Source organism: Argiope bruennichi, chromosome 5, assembly GCF_947563725.1.
Source record: "Argiope bruennichi chromosome 5, qqArgBrue1.1, whole genome shotgun sequence".
NCBI lineage: Eukaryota > Metazoa > Arthropoda > Arachnida > Araneae > Araneidae > Argiope > Argiope bruennichi.
The window spans coordinates 86,010,348-86,032,705 of record NC_079155.1 but is presented as its reverse complement, the minus strand read 5'-3'; the positions used below and the strand labels follow the sequence as shown (position 1 = coordinate 86,032,705).

The window sequence follows — 22,358 nt, the reverse complement described above, 5'->3', positions numbered from 1 at the left end:
ACTGTTTTCGGTAAAATATGGCAGCAATATGATTTGTGCAGTAAAAATTAGTAAGAAACATTCTTCAAGAGCTAAAATTTTTAAAAAAATTATATCTAAGGGCATAGATGGGAAATATGGAACAAATGGGAACATTTCAATGGAATTCCAAACAAACAAAAAAGCGGAACAATCCCGAATAATTCAAGACATCCGGAACTTCAATTTGTCCGGATTATCGACGTCCTATTCTATGTTTTCTACTCTCACGGAAGAAAGTTTTATAACTCATTTACATTTCGACTGCCAGGAACCACATAGAAGCGCCAAATTGACAGGAATCATAAATAACTCCAGCCAGTGAAAACTGAAATTTCCTATGCTGAGAAACCGACTGCTTGGCGTGACACAGCCAAATCCACCGGCAGATGTGAGAAATAGCTAGAGGCGTAAACATCACTGAGAAGACGGTTACGTCGACTGACAAAAAAAAAAGTAAAAGAAAAAAAACTTTTTTTCTTTATTGACTTTTCTCTCCCTTAAGCCTATACACGTTTTCTTTTGCCGATGACTTTTTCAGAGCATTTAGCCAAACCTGTATGAAGTTCTTCGACGATTAAAACAATTTTGAACGGCCTGGCAAATAATTGAGGAGTTTCTTCTTTGCAAAACGAAAGTATTAAACACAAAAAAACCCCGTAGTATTTCATTTTTTTTATTGCTGTTAAATGAAGATAACAGCGCCAAACATTGTTGGAGGAAATAGATATTGAAAATGATCCTCGCACCGATTATGGACGACATTATGAAAAGTCTTTGACACGGAAAGGGCATAATGGAAAATATCATTCAATTAAGCTATTTGAAAAAGTCCTTTCTCTTTATTTTAAAGTAAAAAATCTTGAACAGATGCCTTGAGGCATTTCCTGATATGAAGTTTTACATATTTCTCAGGTTGATAAATGATAATAAATTTAATTCTAAACCTAATCCTGATAATCATAAATTTCAATGTGGGAATTGCATAATATAAATCATACATATATCAGTCATTTTAATTCATTAAGAACATATTATAGCAAATATTTATTAACTAAATAATCTTCAATGGATCAAACTCTGATATTGTTTACAGAAAATGAATAACTTTATTGCAGTGTTAATAAAGATGTTAAATTAAAACTTTATTGTAGTGTAAATAATGCTGTTAAATTAATAACTTTATTGCAATATTAAATGTTGAGTAACTGTATTCCAATTACTTATTAAAAACAAATAAAATGCAAATACTTAAAATATTGATATTTACCGGCACGATTGTTCGTTTGTAGCACAATTTGCACTGAAATTCTTTCGTAAAGTATTTCCCCCATCCATGTGGAATTTAAATAAATATTTCATTTGCATGCGTTATTTCAGAGAACAATCCCCTTCAAAAATTTAAGATTCCAAACCACAACGATATTTCCAGGGGAGGAAAAAAAAGAACATACCACACTACAATAAGGGTGGGGGGGATGAATAAAAAAACAAAAGGAGGAACACATAAATTCCACTAAAATGGAAGCAACTTTTCACTTCTCCAGAAAAAAAGTTGGACAAAAAGTTAATTTAATTTCCCCCCGAAGATAGTGGTTTCAGAACGGGGGTCACCCAATTCTCTCCCCCACATAGAACGTCTATTAAGGATCACGCGCGCAACAAGGAAAGGGAAGGAAGGGATCCCACCCCCATTTAAAGGGTAGGTTTCCCTTTTCTGTATTTTTTTTTCAGACGACTTTTTTCTTTCCCAATTCCACCCCTTATATATCAGGGGCAGGAAACCAAACGATCTTTCTGTACAATTTCTTTGAGTGTCGGAAGGTGGGGGTGTACCAAACGGAAAGCCGCATATCTCGACTCATCGCCCACCCCCACTTTTAGGCTTTCTTAGGGGATCTTGTCGTGCAAAAAATGAATAATGGAACACCTCATTTTCCTACATTTTGGTTCTGGGATGCACAAGATTTTTTCAAAGGATGAATGTTTTCTTTTTTTCTAAAATTTTCTCAGATATTCTCTTCTCTCTCACGCTGGTGCTTTGTCTAGAGGCACCCTTTAGGCATAGAAAAGATGACTTTCAAAATACGAGCATTTGCAAAGGAAATTGCCATTTTAATAATAAAAATAATATGAATTAATTTTTTTCCTGATTTCGGATGGGACAATGCAATTATTAAATGCATTCAGCATTCTTTAATTACAAAAATCATTTCTTGAGTGAAAAGGAAAACAAAAACGAAGGAATAAAATAAAGAATGGAATTCGATATTTTTTTAACACTGAATGTTTTTAATTAAGATACTATATAGTGAAATTTAAAGTAAATATAGGCGTTTTATAATAATTTGCAAAATTTAAATGCATTCTAGTGGTAAATTCTAATTTCGTTAAATTAAAAGTTCAATTCGGTGATTAAAAGTTAACGCCGTGATGTCAAAATACCAGCTAAATTTTAAAAAGCAATGATTGATTGATGCCAAAAAGTGTATTTCAGTGAAAACAATAAAAAAATTATTACTATTCTAGTTAAGTTAAACAAGTAAAATACTAACGCAAATAAGAAATTAAGGCTTTTTAAAGTTAAAAGTATCTACAAAATGTTGTTATTTCATTTCAAGAGAGAATAAAGAGTTGATCAAAGCGTTAGAATTTATGCTATGATTTTTGTTACGCTTTAGTAGTTAACAGTATATACTGATACTACTAAAGATACTGATACTGAACTAGTTCGGAATTAAAAGTTATTTGTTTTAATAAAATTATTATACGGTAATGTCCAGCATACAATTCAGATTTGAGAATAAGTCCAGATTGTTTATTTTGAAAAATAATTATAGAATGAAAATAAGGTATGGCAAAATATTACTTCTATAGTTTAAAGTATATATATTTTTTAATATTATTTTCATCAGAGTATAAAATTATCAGGCGTATTCCAGATATCTTCATCTAGCAAAAAAAAAAAAAATATTTATAAAAATAATGTTCACATAGAAGGCGATGAGAAATTCTTATTATCAAAATTGTTAAATCTTGAGAGCTGTTCGGCTTTCACAGAATCATATGGAAAGTATATAAATAGTTTGCAAATACCTTTATCAAAATAAATTATTCTAAATAAGTCTATTAAATTCAACAATGGGTTTCTACATGCAGATAATGGAGGATATATTTAAATTTTAAAAAGAAAAAGAGCTGAAGCAATTACGAAAATAGTGCCAATTAAAAAAGATGTTCTTTTAGCACATATACCCAAACCATTAATTCTTTATAGAGAACTAAATTAAGTTAAATGTTTTATCAAATGATTTAAAATAAAGCAATATTTATAATTCGGACAAAATCACAAAGTAGCCTTTTTTTTGCTTATTTGCTTGATACTCTAATAAAAACTAATAAAAATTTCATATTTTGTATAACCCGACTAGCTTGTTAATTCTACTTGGAAATGGAAAGAAAATGTTCATTAATCTAATATATATTGAATTAAATATAAATTAATTAAATCTAATATATATTAATTAAAAATATGATATTTACTAAGAATATTCAAACTCTTTTACTAAATCTCAATATCATTATCAGACATAAAAACTACTTTTAATTTCTTAATGTTATAAAATAATTTATTTTATAGCATTAAGAAATTTATTTTAAATTTAAATTATAATAGTTTATAATAAACATAAAAGATTTGCAATAAATATTTTATACAGCATGCCTGACAACGTAACTTTACCAGATGATCGTTAATTTTTTTAAACAGTGGAGATTTCGTAAACTTTATCAATAAAAACTGTACAAATATGTATCAATAAATATTATCAATAATTTAATAAGGAATAAAGGAAATAATCGATTATGGAGATTTTACAAATGAATAATTTGTTCAAAGTTCGTAGAATTTCTATTTATTTATTAAATATTTCATCTGATATGAGGTTAAAGTAATAAACTATTCGACGAAATTAAAACAAATTGGAAATATTAATAAAATCTATCTTTTTTCTTTATTACTACATAATGAAGAAACACTTTAAACCAATTCAGTCCAAGATATTATTTAAATCTCTATTATGCTTTTAGAAATCTAAAGGAACAAAACAGATTTAAATTAAAAGGGAATTAAAATGAAAAGAAAATAATAGACTGACCTTTAACACCGGCGCAGCAAACTGCGATGATTAGTATACACTTCCATGAAAACGCTCTCTTCATTTTGAAGAAAAATATCATCAAAGTTCCATCAATCTAATGAAGATCGAATCGAAAAATTGGTACAGAATTATTGAAGAAGTTAACTGGAGAAGAATCCTCACACACCTCCTACAAAAACTAACACAGTAGCGAATATAAATACGGTTCCCGGTGATGCAGAATCATACTTCGGAATTCTTTTTTTTTATATATGTATTATGCTTATGTAGTATGTATACAATCCGATGGGGGGGTGGGAGAAAAACACAATCTTCTTTTATACAGAAAATTGGAAAGTTATATATCAATCCCGTGGCCTTTTTGACTTGTTTATAAGGTCAAAGCCAAGTTTTAGTTTCGATTTTTCACACATTTGATGTTTACAGAGAACACACAAACACACTTGTATTCCTTGACGGTGGGGGTTACCGCCGGGTTGCCAGTTGCCACAGTTCTGAGGTTCAACACTTTGCCGCTTCTGCGTGCGGCCCTGAACTAATCTTGCGGAGAAGTTGACTTCACAGCGACGCAATGCTAGATACCCAGCGCCCTCTGTTGGTCTTTAAATCAACCATTAAAGCCCGGCCAGAACCGTGGTGTTATGAAATCTAACCTTTCACACGATAAATTCGGTGAGTGATATTCGAATAATAAGAAAACAAAAAGCCGATGTTGATTCTTAACCTAAACGTTACACTTTGGACAGATTTGTTGCGGCATGGCTACTCTGCTATGTTAGATGTAGGTCCGATTTGGGAATGGGGGGCGCAGTGTTATTTGGTCCTGGGAAAACACAGCAGAGATGGTTGGTGACAAGTTGATTCACTGTAAAGCAGCGACGCCAAGCGGGCTTGAGGCGACGCAAAATAATTATTCCAAAACCGGCCTTCAAACAGAGAGATGCGACTCATTCTAGTAACAAAGATAATGCGGGTGTTGCTGAAAATGATTTATTTTCTTTTTATTTTGTTTGTTTTCTTTTCTGTTAAACGTAAGGTGTTCATTCATATCAAAGAGAAGAAGTCGTTGAACCCCAGTATTCGTTAAAAATCAATAAAAGTAATTGGAAGAATAAATTTTTGAATAAAAAAACCTAATGGAAATAAAGTGCTAATTTAAACGTGAGTGCTGATGTTTTATGCATTTAAGGTTTAATTAAACCGAATAAAATCAGCAGAAACCCAATGCATCCATTGAATGCAAAATCGCATAATAATACACTGCAGAGTTAAGAAATATTTATTTATTTAAAATTCCCAATCCAGTTAAGTATTCTTTCTGTAGTACAATCTAAAATTTATGAAATTAGGAGGTAAAAGAAGGCTTTATGGAGTTGGAAACATAACAAGTGAAATAAATAATTTTAAAAATTTGCTGTATTGATTTCCTTAATAGAACTTCTTACTTTAAACTAATAGTTTTATTTATAGTCTTCTCAGTTATTTGGAAAGTTTTTTTTTTTTTAAATAAAACTAAAAATTATTTTCAATATTATTTTTTATAAATTGTCACATCTATCATGATAAATATTTAAAGCAATTATTAATGGAAAAAAGTACTTACTTATTAAATAACTAAATTACTTAAATAACGAAGTAAAAAAGAATTTTTTGTATTTATTAATTTTTTTCACAAGCAGTTTTTGAAGAACTTATAGAATTAAAAATTATGAAAATCTGAAAACTCCGAAATTTATTTGAATGGCCATATTTTTCTGATATTCCCAGTTTCAGAAACTTAGAAATAAATATAAAAATGCCATGTAAAAAATAATAAAAGAAACGTACACTATATGGGAACATGGTGGAATTTCGTTCCAAATTTTTCCACTTGTAATTCTTTGTCAAGTGGGAAATATTTCTCTCTGAATTCCATTAAAAAATATCATCAAAATTCTCAAAATTGGAACAAACAGTAAAGTATTACATTAATAATACGTAAAAAAAAATGCAAATTCTTAACAGGTATTCAGAAAATTTTATTTAAATATTTAAAATTAAGATAAACCTCGTATTAATTTTTGCTTATAAATATTAGAATCAGATAGTAAAAGATCAACAACCGCGAAAACACTTGGAATAATCACGATTCGGAATTAAAGAAGAATTAAAAAACAATTACAGAAGAATTAAATTTTTAGAATATTGCTACATACTGATAGATAATATTATAAAAAATTTCATTGAAAAAACTTTTTTGTAAATCTTAGAGTGAAACAAATAGAAACACAACACCTTAATAAGTAATTTGTGAAAAAGGTTTTTAATAATTATTCAGAAAAATTTATCTAGAAATTAAAAATCAGAGTAATACATCTCTCCTGAATAATTTTTGCTTATAAATATTAGAAAGATCGTAAAGAAGAAGAATTACGAAAACTTCATGCATTCGTTTGAAATCAAGACTAAAGTTTAAAGAAGCAATTTTTTTATACTATATCTGTACATCCTAATAAGTCAATACCATTGCCACTTTCAATCAAAAATATTTTTCGTAACCCTCAAAAGTGAAACATATAGAAACGCAATAAGTTAATAAATTATTTGTGAAAAAACGTTAAGTTTTAATAATTATTCAGAAAAATTTATTGAGATACCTATAATAAAAAATAATCCCTTGGTTCTGAACAATTTTTGATTATAAATATTAGAAAGATCCTAAAGAAGCCAAAATTGATAAATTGTTTGAAATCAGATGAAAGAACCAATTTTTAAAAAAGTATCTGCACATACAAATAGCAATTTTTTTTTTAAATTGTCGCAAACCTCTAAAGTGAAACAAATAGAAAAGAAAATCATTAATTAATAATTAATTAATAATTAAAAATCACTAATTGTATGAAAAAGTTCAATATTTAACAATTACCAAAAAATTTATATTATATATATCGTCTGCACAATTTTTTTTACAAGTATTAGAAAGATCATAAAGAAGTACTGAAGTCTATGTGAATTTACTTGAAATCACGATTAAAGAACCCATTTTTTAAATATTGCTCTATGCTTATACTATTAAATATTGTTGCATGTACTAACAAAATAAAAGACAAAAGATGATTACTAAAACAAATCACTTTTAAGAACATTCTTTTTTTGAAAATATTTTTTTTAAATATCTAACTCATGTTTTTGCTACGATATGTTTAAATGAAGAAACACTCAACGTACTGTTTAAAAAAATTGAAAATTTTATTCAAATTAAAACTCCTGAAAACTGCTAATTGAATTCAACTATGCAGTTTGTTCTCAATATTTTTCAATATTATAATATATTTGAATAGAGATCTATAAATTTAATGCGTTTTTAAAAATAAGTCATGAAGTTTTAAAGTTTAAGAGTCCACAACTCCTAAAACATATACTCCTAAGCAGTTTCTTTAACAGATTAAACTTTAGTAAATTAATATGACTGAAAAACTAACAACTAGAAAACTAATTAGAGAGTTCCCAGAAATTTTTTAGCATGTTGTCTCTTATGCCATCAAAGTGTAATTTGTAAAAATCACAGGAATAGAAGTTCTAATTCTTTTAAATTCTAATTGCTTTCAAGTTTAGGAATTTTCTGATGAAATAAGCGTTTTTGTTAAATGAATCAATAATGTGTGTGAATTTAATGGGTACAGAAACTATTCCAGTTAGTATAGTCTTTTTATCATCAATTTTTCTAGAATAAAATAGGTGGAAATATTTATTAACAGTGTAAAGTAAGAGATAGTATTAATTTTTGGAGAATCACTTAGTGGTAATTAATAAAAAGAGAAATCCATACATAAAAATTGATAATTATTCAATAAAGAAAGAAAGAAATTAATAAAACGCATTCTCAATCCTTATGATTCGTGCATTTCTGTAATAATATTTAAATTAACTTTAAACGTCATTGAAATAAATGGTCTTTATCATTTGACCATTTATTTGGGTCAAAATGTGATTATTTATAAATAATCACAATTAAAGATAATTTCGCATGGATTTATCTTCAGTAATTTTTTCTAAGTTTTAAAATAGGTGTATTTCAATTTATTGTAGCATAACAAATCAGAAATTAAATTTAAAATATAAAAATGTTCTCCTTTTATGTATATCTAGTATGAAAATAATAAGAAAACCTTATATATACTACTCTTTAAAGTATCAAATTTCAATTTTTTAAAAATATTTTTATACAAAATTTTTAACAATAGCTTTTATTGCAGTGATGAAATTTAAATTCTTTTTATAGTATCAGAAAATATGAAATCACGTAATTTTCTTCCAGTGTTAAAAACTATATCACAATTTGATTACTCCGACCCACAGGAAGACACACTTGAATGACCTGATAGCCCCAACAACAGCACTGGCGAAACTGTAGTTAAGTCCTCAAAGTCATCGCCGGTCACTGTAGTACCCTTCCCTAAGGAAGTACGTTCCGTCATCGATGGAAGAAGCCAGACCCCCAACCTTTTCGTGTACTCACAAGGTTAGCGAGAACCAACTACCATACAGGAATCTCCTCATCCTCATTTACGAGGTGTCTCACCGTGAAATATGTTAAAAGCTAAAGAAGAAAAAATTTTCTTATTCCACAAAATTCAATTTTACGCTTCCAGTTTCCACGAGGAAATTAAAAAAAAAAAAAAATGACTTTTCGCAATAGATTATACGAGATTTTAAATAGATTAACTTAACATTTAAATTTTCGATGGGATGGCGTGATGGGACTCGACTCCATCAGGAAGGGTCATGTGCCCATAATCAGAACAAGTGTAAGGTTATAGAAATAGCACGGCTTTAATGTTTTTCGTAATTTGATGCTTAAAAATGCTTTTTTGAGATAAACATAATTTGGTAAGCATCAAGACAAACTAGGTGGTTGCCAAAGACGACTTGTAAATAATATTTCTGAGCCTTAAAGTTGTAAATAAAAAATATTATTACTTGCCGTCTTTAGCGACCAGTGGGTTCGCCAGGAATGTAATTTGTGCTTATTCCAATTAAATATTCATAACTTCATGATCATGATATTTTCAAAAAAAATTTCAAGCATCAAATTGTTGCAAACGTCAAAGTCTTGTTATTTTAATTACCCTATATCGCTTCTGTTTACGGTGTTAACAAAACATTCTAATACAGTCAAGTCCCATGCCTCGTAATGTTATTCAAAACAAAACTTTTGGATGATCTATTTTCAAATTTTCACAATACTGCATTTTCACTTTATTTCTGTTGTAAAAACTATAGATATATTAAACAGTACCCTCCTTCCTTAGCATACAAAAATAAAAGAAAATGAAGTTATTAAATATTTTACAAAATGATGAAAAGGATTTGAACTTCAGTTCAAAGAAGAAAACCATTACTAAAAATTATACAAAATGATTTTTTTGAAAATTACCAAAATCCCCAAATAAATTACAAAATAATTAATTTGTATCGTTGAAAAGACAATTTTTTAAATATTTTAAATGGTATGGAAAATGAGTTTTTTGGAATAATATTTTCCAATGTTAATAAGGGAAACGTTAAGTCCTCGATTAAAGTTTACTGAATGTTACTGAAACGCAAAGTTACTCAATTCTAATTTGTTTGTGTGTGTGTGTGTGTAAGAATTGTTCCCAAATGCATATTCTCACTTTCCAAAATGTATTTATGCACATTTCGATAGCTCTAGGTCATATGATCTTCCCTGAAAATATCAAATTATACTCATTATCCTTATTACTAGTAGAGACGTGAAAAGGCTGATGATAAGCACATGAATTGTATGCAGGGATTTCAATTCTATATTTTTGATTAATATATTTCAAAAATTTACACATAGCATGAAAACAAAATATTACTTTAACCCTTATGTTCATTTTGTATAGTATACCATACATGCAACTTTATAAAAATATATTACCACTATAAAATAATTTTTAACTTAGTTTTATTAAACACGTGACATATCTAGACGTTTATTTATACTTCAAAAATAAAAATAGTAGTTTATCTGTCATAATTTTAAATCAGTTGTGAAAAATAACCGTCAAGATGCGCCGCTCAGGTTTATCTAAGGTAAGTTTCATTTTATTTTTATGTTTGTACCCCTAATTATGTATGTTTATTATAAAATACATGCCCAAATGTTTATCTTGCAGATTTTTATATATACATACCTATTATATATATATATATTGCTTTTCTTCAAAAAAGCAATCTTGCCACGATAAGGGTTAACTTTCTAAATAAAAAAAAACACTTCAGAAACTACGTTTTAAACATGATTTTTCTTGTGTGCTACATATTATTTCTAAATTTCTAGATGCGATATCTATGATATTGTAATCGTTCAAAATTGATTACAAAAAAGATTGTCGGATTATCAACTACCAAATTTGACATGTAGTTACTTGTTTGCTGTTAGATGTTCAGTAAGAAAACAGTTTTCAAATTTTTAATCAGATTTTTTTTATTCAAAAAATTAAATGGAATTTTAACTTCTAATTTTTCTCCCATTTGATATCATCTAAGCATTTTAATACATTAAAAACATGATTATACCACCTTAAAATGCAATTAAAAAGCTTATCAATAATATTAATTTTACATCCATTTAATTTTAAGCTTAGCTAAACTAAATCCTATTAATGTGATAATAAAGAAACATTATTAATCCTAACTTAACCTTATTAAGAGAAGTTCCATTCTTCTTTTATCTATGCTATTTGAAAACAAAAATTCTGGTTTTCTTATACATTTAAAATTATCCAAGAAAAGGAGCTATTGATTTGCTTGGAGCATTACTTGCGTCTTTGCGTGGTTTGCAAATCACATCATAAAATTCCAAAAAAGAATTTCCCAAACTAATATCGTAGCTCATTTCAATCTCAAGTAGCAAAAATGTTCCACTTTAGTTATGAATTATAGTCATGATAATGACAGCATTCAAAATTAAAGAGAAAACCGACTTGATATCTAAGACAAGCATATTTAAAGAGAAAGTCGTGCAAATACAATTAAACTAAATGCCACTTAGTATCTATTTTAACTGGGATCATTATCCTAATCTCCATTTTTATAAAAAGTTGATGAACTCTGATAGTTATTATAATTATTATAAAATATAATTCGCAATTTCTTAACTTTATAAGTTAGTTGATTTAGCGTAAAGGGGGAAATTTATTCATAAATCCATGAGAACTTGACAGCCGCTATCAGATCAAAGACAGTATTTTTTGCCGTTAAATATTTTAGTTTAAATTCTCGGAGTTTAGTTTAGTTATTGCCAATTAAAACTATTTCCATTGTTTAAGAAAACTAATTATGTATATCCATGTTTAAACTAATGAATTGTTTTTCCTTTGTGGTAATAGGCATACCATGAAGTTCATTTTGCGTATAAACGTATAAACATAATGACAATCCGCCCACAGATGAAAAGCATGAGAAAGGAATAAAAAATAAGCTGAATGCTGAGTAGTAAAACGTTTATTCTTTGATTATCTTTCGAAGTATACAGTTATTAATTTTTCAAGAAACGACATTTCATAAATTTATTATTTTTTATCTTGATTTGTTAAGTCTCTTATTAGATATTTTAAGCCCAGCATTTATTTACGTTAATAGAACATTTTCCTTTCAATTTCTTTACATATTTTTAATTTGTATATTTGATGACTTAGTTACCATTTATATCAGAATATAAAGGGAATGTATTTAATGAATTTCATATAAAACGCTCCTGTACCAAAGTTTTTAAAACTTTTTTGAACTTGGAAAAAGATATGAGCTATTACGTTATCGCTTTAAAGACACCATCAGAAAATACATGTTACAGAAAGGAAACCAAATAAAAACATGAATTTTTTTTAATTGTATACAAAAAGAATCTCATCTAGATATATTGTTACGAACCTGTGATGCGGCTTTCCAACATAGTTGGTTCCATGGGAGGTCCCAGAGCCTGGAGACAAACTTGGTGACCATTTGGCGACGAATTTGGCGACTTTGGCGCCAAAATAGATTATACTCGAAACATCGAGAGTTTTCCCGATCCGTCCAGTAGGAACCGAGTTAAGCCTCGAACGTTCCTGATTGGTTGAGAGGCTTCTAGCCCCGCCTCCTGATGCCTATAAAAGGAAGCAGTCCTGCCATTGCGGTTGGTTGTGAACCAGTGGTGAATTGAGGAGAAGTCGGAAGTGACAGAGCAGAGAAGTGGTGAATTGAGTCGTGGACCGACGGTGAATTGGAGTCGTGGACCAGTGGAGTCGAAGAGTAGTCGGAAGCGACGGTGAAGAACTCGTCTTCCAGGGACTAGCGGAGCAGCGACGGAATAGAGCTGCTGTGTATACTGTTGTATGCTGCTGTGAATGCTGTTTGTATGCTGCACGTCTCGGCTGAAGATAATCGTCTTCTGTGCCGTTCTGTGTGTCTTCGTGTAAATAAACGTCGTTATTTCATTTTCTACTGCCGCCTGCTGATTGAGTGTTCTTCTCACCATATAACTCCCACTATCCAAACGAACCCTGGAAAATTTCGCAACAATATTATTATAAAACACATCCATTCCCAATGCATGGTGGATTTGCATGTTATGCAACTTAATTTTTAACAGTCTGAATAAGATAAAAGCATTGATTACAGAAAATAACCCATTTGATTGATTAAGTTTAACAAACAGATATTTTTATTGAGGTGAGAAATTTTAGCAGAGTTTTACTTCTTGATTTCTATTTAAAATGGAGATTGAAGCTGAGGAAAGGATTTTTAATGGTATATCTCCTGTTATAATTTCTATAAAAAACCAGAGGAAGTGATCGCCCAAAAAACTACACCTATATTCTTTAATAAATTTGCCATGCAAGAGAACGCATTGCAGGGCATTGGCGTGCAATGGTTACCAAATATTAACTTTTCGCATGAATTTAACATTTTTATTAAATTTATCATGTCATCCTTGACGAGTATTTTGGCAATTAATTATCATGTTACATTACATTCGAAAAAACGGACTTCTTCGGATCAGATTTTAAACAAATTTCGATAGAAATCTGCAAATTTGGTGAAAGACTGTATACCAAATTTCAACCGTCTAGCTCAAAGCGTTTTTTTAGCTATATTTGTCCCAGACAGAAGGACAGTTTTCAAAAAGTTTTTTCCCCGAAATTAGGGAGGTCTAAAACCTGGAGATTCATCAAAATTTCGAATCCGCATTTTTTGACAATTACTTTCTCTATACTACGTATTCGAATGTGAATTCATTAACTCAAAGTTGCGACAAGCCAGTGCAAAAAATTCAATATATGACCTTAATGCCAAAGTTATTGATGATATGTTAGACCACAGTCCTTTCGCATGGCGATGTATACTGTTACGAATCTGTGATGCTGCTTCCCAGCATAGTTTGTTCCATAGGAGGTCCCAGAGCTTGGCGACAAACTTGGCCATTATTTAGCGACGAATTTGGAGACTTTGGCGCCAAAATAGATTATACCCGAAACATCGAGAATTTTCCCGACCCATCCAGTAGGAACCGAGATACCCCTCGAACGTTCCTGATTGGTTGAGAGGCTTCTAGCCCCGCCTCCTGAGACCTATAAAAGGAACAGCCTGCAGCTGCTGAGGATTCGTGGACCAGTGGAGTCGAAGAGTAGTCGGAATCGACGCTAAAGAACAGGCCTTCCAGAAATAAATGGAGCAGCTACGGAGTGAAGCTAGTATTGAACTAAGCTGTGCGCTACTGTCTGCAGTAGAGTCTCGTTGTATGCTGCACGTCTCGGCTGAAGATAATAGTCTTTTGTGCTATATATAGCTGTCGTCTTTGTGCTGCCTGTGTGTCTTCATGTAAATAAACGTCGTTGTTTTATTTTCTACTGTCGCCTGTTGATTGAGCGTTCTCCACACTATATAACTCCCACTATCCAAACGAACCTGGAAATTTCGTAACAATACTTTGCTCTTAATCTACACAGCGCTAGGAAATATAAAAGAATGAAATGGTTGCACATTAGGATTCAATATATAAATCTTTTATTTTTAAAGATAACTATTTTTTAAAATCCCTATGTTTATTAAAGCTATATTATATATATGCATAATATAGCTCGTGTCTATCCAGGTAAGGAAATTAATTATAAGGATCTTCTAAAAGAATGTCTTAGCTCAACAATTTTTTTATCCCTTCACTCTGAGTGTGAGAACTTGTCCATGTCAGCAACTTTACAGAGCTTCCATTGCATTTATTAAATTGAAAAGAAAGTGGAATTGGAGCAGGAAAGGCGGGAACATTTTAGAATGAAGTTAATATGGGCTAAATTAAGCTTAAAATTAGGAAATTAATTATGTTTAAATTAGATTTTAAAATATTCTTACATACACATTATATATATATATATATATATATATATATATATATATATATATATATATATATATATATAACATTATTTTATGTGAAGCAGGATGCAGTTTTGAAGACAGTGAAGAAACTTATCTTTTTAAATTCTTTTTAATCCATCGGGAAAGCATAATTATTTACAAGCAAAGACACGGACATTGCGCGTCCGCCACAGCTCAGTACAAAGCAGAAGTGGGGAAGAAGGGCCGACATAAATTATCCCTGGTCTTATATAACCTTAGATTTTGATAGAGAAAATATTTCTTCATAGTGCTAATATATTAATAAGATTCTAATAGGAATTTCTGACGCATGTCAATCACATGTAAGGGAAACACAGGAATCTTTTAAGAAAGAATGTGCTTACTGGACATTTTTTACACCTTCACGCCGAGCGTGTGAAAGTATCGGCGTTTAGCTGATTCAGCAGTTTTAAAAAGCTTATCTTGAATTAATTAAGTAGAGAAAGTGGAATTGGGTCACGAAATAAGAGAATATTTTTTAGAATGAAGTTACTATGAGCTAAATTAAGATAAAATCTTGGAAATTAATTAAATTGAAATTAAAAGTTTAAAATATCATTACATATTATATTATATATATATATATATATATATATATATATATATATATATATATATTACCAAAAATGAAATATTTGAATCTTTCAAAGTCAGCTGAAAGTAAATTAACATACACATTGTTTCTAATGTTTGCTTTCTCTCTTGGATATAGTATATTCAGTGGGATATAGGCAAGTATATCTAAGCATGTATCAACTTTCGCATCCAAAAGGTTAAAAGAAACAAGACCAAATTATGGTCTCTATTCTCATAACTATTCAACAACTAAATGAAACAGAAAACTATTGAAGCTAGTAAAGAGGCGTAAGGAAAACACTCTTTGATATCTTGATACTTTCTAAAGCTAATTAGCAAGTTATTCTCTTATTCAATTAAAATTTTTTAAAAACTGCAGTTATAAAGCGAAAAAATGGAAAATATTCTAGGATATTAATATATTTTCGCTAATGAAATTACTATATTATGCTCTTATATAGGCTTTTGCTAGATAATATTTAAAAATTTTATTAAAGCGTCTGCAAGTATAATTGAACAAAGATATTAAATACTTTCTTCAGGCTTCCTAATTAAGATAATAATAGCATATCTCAGTTTTCCGTTAATGAGAAAGGTATGGACTGATCTAATAACCCATGGCAAAATATTTTAATTAAATTGATTTGTTGATAGAATTTAGCCATGAAATACCTATTTACTTGGTAAAAATGTTATAAAGTGAATTCTTAAAGCATATTTTGAATAAAAAATAGAATATTCTTAGGCTTTTATGAAACTTATATTATAAAGTTATTTTCAGACATGACTTAGAGGAATTTTATTAAAGGAACAAACAAAAAATTTTAAAAGTTATATACAGAAATTAGAAAACGTTTCTTTAAAACGGGAATTTCTATTCAGTTCAGTTTGAATAGAAATTTGAAGAAAGATTCGCCCATTGCTCAGCAAAATTACCAAAATTACCAACCTCCCCCTTCTGATTAGTTGGGCTGTAATCTCCACAATTGGTTACTTACAAATCTCATACAAAAAGAGAGGAATAAAAAAGGAACTGAGCAAAAAAAAAAAAAAAAAAAAAAAAAGGAACGACTTTTTATTTAATCCGAAAATTTTATTTAATATTTTTTTGCATCAAGATGAATGGATAGAAATGAAGCAAAATATTAAAAATTGGAAGTTTAGTTTTATTAACGTACCATTCTAAAGCAACCCTAGGGTTATTTTGGGTCGGACCTCATAAATTTGAATAGCGGTCAGATGACGAGGAAGACACCTGAGTTGGCACCCCTTCCAAACTTCCTAACCATCCCAGCGGGGTTACGTTTAGCACAGACGGATTTATCGTGCATCAGATCTGCTTACACGACCGTTCTTCGGTGGAATCAGGTCTCGAACCTGAAACTCACTAGTTCCGAAGCCGAGACTTTGCCACCAGGACACCGCGGCCCTTAAAAAACTGGAAATAAATTGGTTTAATCTTTTAATCTTAGGGCAATACAATATTGAACCAAAGAATATATATATTGTTTATGACTTGGTACAATTGTTAAATTACAAATTCACTAGAAAATTAATTGCTTCGGGTAACTAATCTGTGAGGTCTATAATCGCCTTGTAGATGATTTTATTCTTCTATCCCAATGTATAGGGCTTAGATTATATACTGATTTTTTGAGTTTGAAATGGTCTCATGGTCTGTTGTAACACCAAATGGTTAAACTGGCAGAAAAAAAAAATCTAAATTGGGAATAGTAAACATATAGGTGAGAAGAACGGCCAACAATACTGAATGATTCGAAAAGGGATGAAAGTTCTCCAGTTTCTTTGTAATTTTTTAGATTTAAAAAAACAAAAACAAAAATAGGGACTATCAGTCTGGAACTTATTATTAACACTTTACCGACCGGTAGCGGTTCGAACATACTATGCCATTTCACCGCCCGCTCAGCTGCCGCTCAGCTGCGAACGACAGCTGAATTTTTTTCAGGGCATGCTGAATTGGTGGAAAACGTAGTCACCACAGATCGGTCAAAAGTCGATTAATCGACGACCGGTCGGTAAGCGCTGGGGAGCAAACGTCGAATAATCGACGACCGGTTGGTAAGCGCTGAGAACAAAACGTCGATTAATCGACGGCCGGTCGGTAAAGTGTTAAAAGAATTTGTTGACATTTATTTTAATCGATTTGATATAGAATTCTTGAGTGATTTTCTCTTCTTTTACAGAGAACGAAATCTCGTTTTAATATATATAGTGGATTTCAGTTCAAATAATTAAACAATATAATTTACTCTGTGACACTATAGGCCAAATAATTTTGAAAAATAAGTACTTTTGAAATTTTTAGGCATATATACAAGGTGATTCCACATTAAATATTATATTATAATTTAAATTATAGATTTACTTTTATTTTAAATTGTAGAGTAAATTTAAAAATAAAATCATTCACGAATAACGATAAAAGATAACATTAATATAGAATATATATATATATATATGTGTATGTGTGTGTGCGCGCATGCGCAGGTGTTTGTGTTCACGTGCTTGCATGCATATGCGTATATATGTATATATGTGCATGCGTGTATTTAATTCAATTTATTAGGCACTTATAAAATTAAATCTACTTCTCACCATTTAAATTCAAACATAGAACAATTTTACTTAAATTTTTTGAGTCAATTTGAGGGCGTTTAGTTTATTCCATGGCACTTTAATTAGATGCAAATTTAACGAAACTCATTTATTGCATTTCGTTAAATTCTCAAATTTCAAGTTTAGTTTAGTTATATTAACGTTCCGTTTTTAAGCAACACTCGGGCTATTTTCGGTGGGATCTCGTAATTCTGAACCACAGTCAGACGACGAGGTGGACACCTGAACCGGCACTTCCCTCTACTTCCACACCACATCAAAGGGAGTGCGTTTGGCTCCGACGGATTTAACGTTCACCAGAACCGCTTGCATGATGGTTCTTAATTGGAATCGAGTCTCGAAACTGAAACCCTCCTGTTCCGAAGCTGAGACCTTATCACCAGGTCACCGTCAAAAGTTATCTTTTTAGATTGCCTAAAAACATAAACCACATTACCAACAGTCTTTTTAATTTGAACTTTCCTCTGGTGATAAGCGGGCTACATTTTCCTTAAAGATTATCGTGTTTTGGAACCACTTTAAATAATTTTTATTTTAAATTCATCTTTTATGATTATAAATATAATTATAATTTAAAACAAACAGATTTTGGAATAAAAACTTCCTGTCTTCTATTCTTTTTTCTTAATTATTTCTAACATACATACTCAAAATTTATCACTATTTTAAATCTCACAATAGCTCCACGGACATCCTGCATGCATTTTTATCACTAAAAAAAAAACCCGAAAATTTTTAGAAAAATTTCTTTCTATCAACGACAAATCTTAAATTTCCGTTAATTTCCTAAGGGCTTCGGACTACTTTGACATGCTACGTTAATAGAACTTTCAACAAGATGAGAATTCTGCAGAGGAGAAAAAAAAAAGGATTGGAGAAAACATGGCACCGGCAGCAACAAAAGTAAAGCTTAGCGGAATTGTTTTCCCATCTAAGACTATCGCTATCGTTGAATCTTTTCTAGATGAACTGACACTACTGCAGACTGCGAAACAACCAAAGAAAAGAAAATACAACTTTCTATGTCCATTTATATGAGAAATCGAACTTTCCTCAACTGAAGGGGAAGGCCGGAAAAGAAAAAGTTTCTGTAACTATTGGGTTTTCGTAGGAAACTGTATTTTTAACTTTTTTTAGCCGTTTGAGAGGAGCGATGGCGGGAGGGGGGGGCAGAAGAAATGAAGCAGCAAGTATACAGGTTAAATTTTCTTTCAAAAAAAATAGGTAACTATTTGGGGAAAGAAGAATTATTTAAATTCTTAAAAGCAGGAAAATGCCAGAATATCAGATACCTGATTAGATAATCTTGAATTTCTAATGAGATGACAGCTTTGCTTTTTTAAAAAAAATTAACAATTGCTATTATTAGTAGTAGCAACCATATGTGGAGATAAGGATGATTCTTATTCTAACGTAGGAGAATGTCAGAATTTCGACCACCTAATGCGATAGTGTTGAATTTTTATCTCCTATTTCTTCTTCTCAAGGTCGCGAGGCCTGGTGGTAAGGTCTCGGCTTGTGAGCTGTAGGGTTTTAGGTTCGAGACCCGATTCCACTGAAGAACCGTCGTATAAGGGGGTCTGTTGCACGTTCAATCCGTCATGCCAAAAGTCCTCCCACTGGTGTGGTGCTGCGTGGAAGGGGGATGCCAGCTCAGGTGTCGTCCTCGTCATCTGACCGTGGTTCAAAATTACGAGGTCCTTCCCAAAACAGCCCTAATGTTGCTTTACAACGGGACGTTAATATAACTAAACTAAACTGTTGAATTTCTAATAAAAGTATGGGCCTTATTAACAAAATAAATTAACCTTTATATACAATTAAAACAACTGACAAAACCAAAGAACTGATTCCCAAACCCCATCTACTGGTTCCATTTAGCCAACTTTTATTTCATATGAAAGCTCCTGACACTTATATATGTCATCAAAGGTCACCTCTCCATATTCTTCAGCTTTCATTTTTGTGCAAAATAAAAAATCACTGTGCATTTTCCAGATTATTTTAATTTAGTTATATTAACGCCCCGTTTTAAAGCAACACTAAGGCTATTTTGGGACGGACTTCGTAATTTTGAACCCCATTCAGATGACGAAGTTTACACCCGAGCTGGTAACCCCCTCTCCAAACTTCCACACCACACCAGCCTGAGGACGTTTGTCCCCTACGGATTTAACGTTCACCAGACCCGCTTACACGACGGTTCTTCAGTGGAATCGGGTCTCGAACCTGAAACTCTCTGGTTCCGAAGTCGAGACCTTACCACCAAGCCACCGCGGCCCCGTGCTTTTTCTAGAGGAAAACACCATGGTAGATTCGACAGCCCCCACCACCGTTCTCATCACGAACTTTTATTTCATGTGAACTTATTTCATGTTTATTTATATCACGAACTTTTATTTCATGTGAAATATGACGATCCTTAGATAATGTCACCAACTGTCGCCTCAACCTCCTCCCATCTTATCGAAAGAAATATCAAAAATTATTTTTTTCCTACACGTTTTCTAATGAAAAATCTAAACTATATCGTCACGCAGCTTCTATCATCACACCGAATTCTTCAGTTTTATTTCCTGTGAAAACTTATGAGGCTTTAGATACGTCATTAACTATTTTTTCCAGGAGATGTCTCTAAATAAAAAATTCACATATTTTCCAACCTCAATAAATGAATCGATTTTGGCATTTTGTGTGCATAGTTAACTAATCAGAGTGCTCTTTGTTTATTGTGAAAGTATTATTTATAATAGTATTTTCATTTGAAATGATATGAGGTAACTCATATAAGTTGCTTGACTTAATAACTTAGATTATTAATAATATGGAAAAAAAGATATTTAAAGCTACTAATAAGTAATAAAAAATAATCTAATAATAAACAATAATAACAATAAAAGAATATAACAATAAATACAAATAAAACACAACAATATAACAATAAAAAAAATATAATAACAAAAAAATATAAAAATAACAAGAAAAAAACAAGAAGATATACGTTGCTGAATAAATCAAGAAGATATGAATTATTTTACATGTAATTTTAGAAGAACGAAGTGATGCTAATTTCGCTCATTTTTTTGACTCAATATCCAAAGTTTCGGCTGCCTAATTAGTTTATTTTAACAATCTGATAAACTGTTGCCTCAAAATGAAATTGGAATTTAATCACAATAATCTAGGAAATATACATGCTATTTTTTATGTAAGATAAAAGGAGGATTTTTTTTTAAAAAAAGGGGACTTTAATACGACTAAATTAAACTAAGCTAAACCCATGTAACAGCATTTTCTAGTCATGTTTTACATTTTCGCTAAAAAAGGATGAAAATCTTTTAGATAAGTTTTCCCATTGTAAGTCCGGAATTTTTTTTTTTTTTTTCATTATTTTACTTCCTAATTATTACTGTTTGATCTATGTACTAGGCGTTGAAAATAAATCGAATCTGCAAAGGACAGAAGATAAATTTTCTTTTCAAAGTCTGTAATAACAAATAAAATAACAGTTACAAATTTTCTTAGATTTTATGGACTAAATTCTTGTTTCTTCACGTAAAATATTCCAATATACTCCTACCTTCAATATTTTTCAAACATTAATACTTTTTTCTTTCATCTTTTTAGACAACAATTTCGACATTTATGTGGAGCTGACTAACTGCCATACACAGATTCTCTGGACTTAAAGTCCAGGGGAGTAAATAATCCGGATGATTTCAAATCCCAATTATTCTAGGAAATTAGCACTTTAACATGTATGGTATGATATACGAACGCAGTGCCTTAATAAATTTGGATAATTAGCAAGCTAATGGTTATGACTGAATTTATCTGACCATTTATCAGAGGATCTGTCAACCTAATTTTAAAATTTATAGAGGATTATTTAGAGAAAGTAACCGAGCTAAAAGGGCATTTTATGCGCTATTACGTGATAAACATTATCTGTTATTATTTAATATATTGATGTGCAATTTGATAGGTTTAATTAATCCTTTTGCCTAGTGAAATTCACAAATTTTCATCCCGATTATTTCGTAAAACTTGTCGGCCAATGTTATATATAGTATAGTATAATAGTATTAGAGTATATACATATTATAGCGCTGCATATAAATGCCAACTAACTTGTTTCCTAAGAGTTATTTTGAATCAATTTACATAGAACAATTTTTAAGAATTATATATGTGAATTAAAGCTTTTTGTTTGAATCATATATACGAAAAATGGTTATTTATTCGAATGATATATGCGGATAAGAGTTATTTACACTATATATATATTTTTATATATATAATGTAATGATATTTTAAACTCTTAATTTAATCTAAATTAATTTCCAAAACTTTATCTTAATTTAGCCAATAGTAAAATATTCTCTTATTTTCTGATCTCATTCCATGTATGAAGCTGTGTAAAAATTACTGCGCAATCAATCTACGTCTCAAATGAAAGTGATCCCTTCGGTGCCCTTGAAAAGGTGCCAAAGGTCACCAAGTGTATTGAATTGGAGCGTGGCCGGAAATCCCATTTTAAGA

General features: G+C 30.5%; 1 protein-coding gene across 5 annotated transcripts in view; it reads right to left on the bottom strand.

Annotated features, from left to right (window-relative positions):
- LOC129968766 (nephrin-like) overlaps positions 1 to 4,914 on the bottom strand; it is a 303,539-nt gene extending 298,625 nt beyond the window's left edge. For 3 of the 5 annotated variants that reach the window (XM_056082996.1, XM_056082998.1, XM_056082997.1), the window contains exon 1: positions 4,176 to 4,910. In XM_056082996.1, coding sequence (XP_055938971.1) covers positions 4,176 to 4,257 — 82 coding nt within the window. In that variant the 5' untranslated portion in view covers positions 4,258 to 4,910. Of the gene's footprint in view, positions 1 to 4,175 lie in introns of all 5 variants that reach the window. The other 2 variants (XM_056083000.1, XM_056082999.1) reach the window with 2 other exon arrangements.
- Positions 4,915 to 22,358: the final 17,444 nt, after the last annotated feature.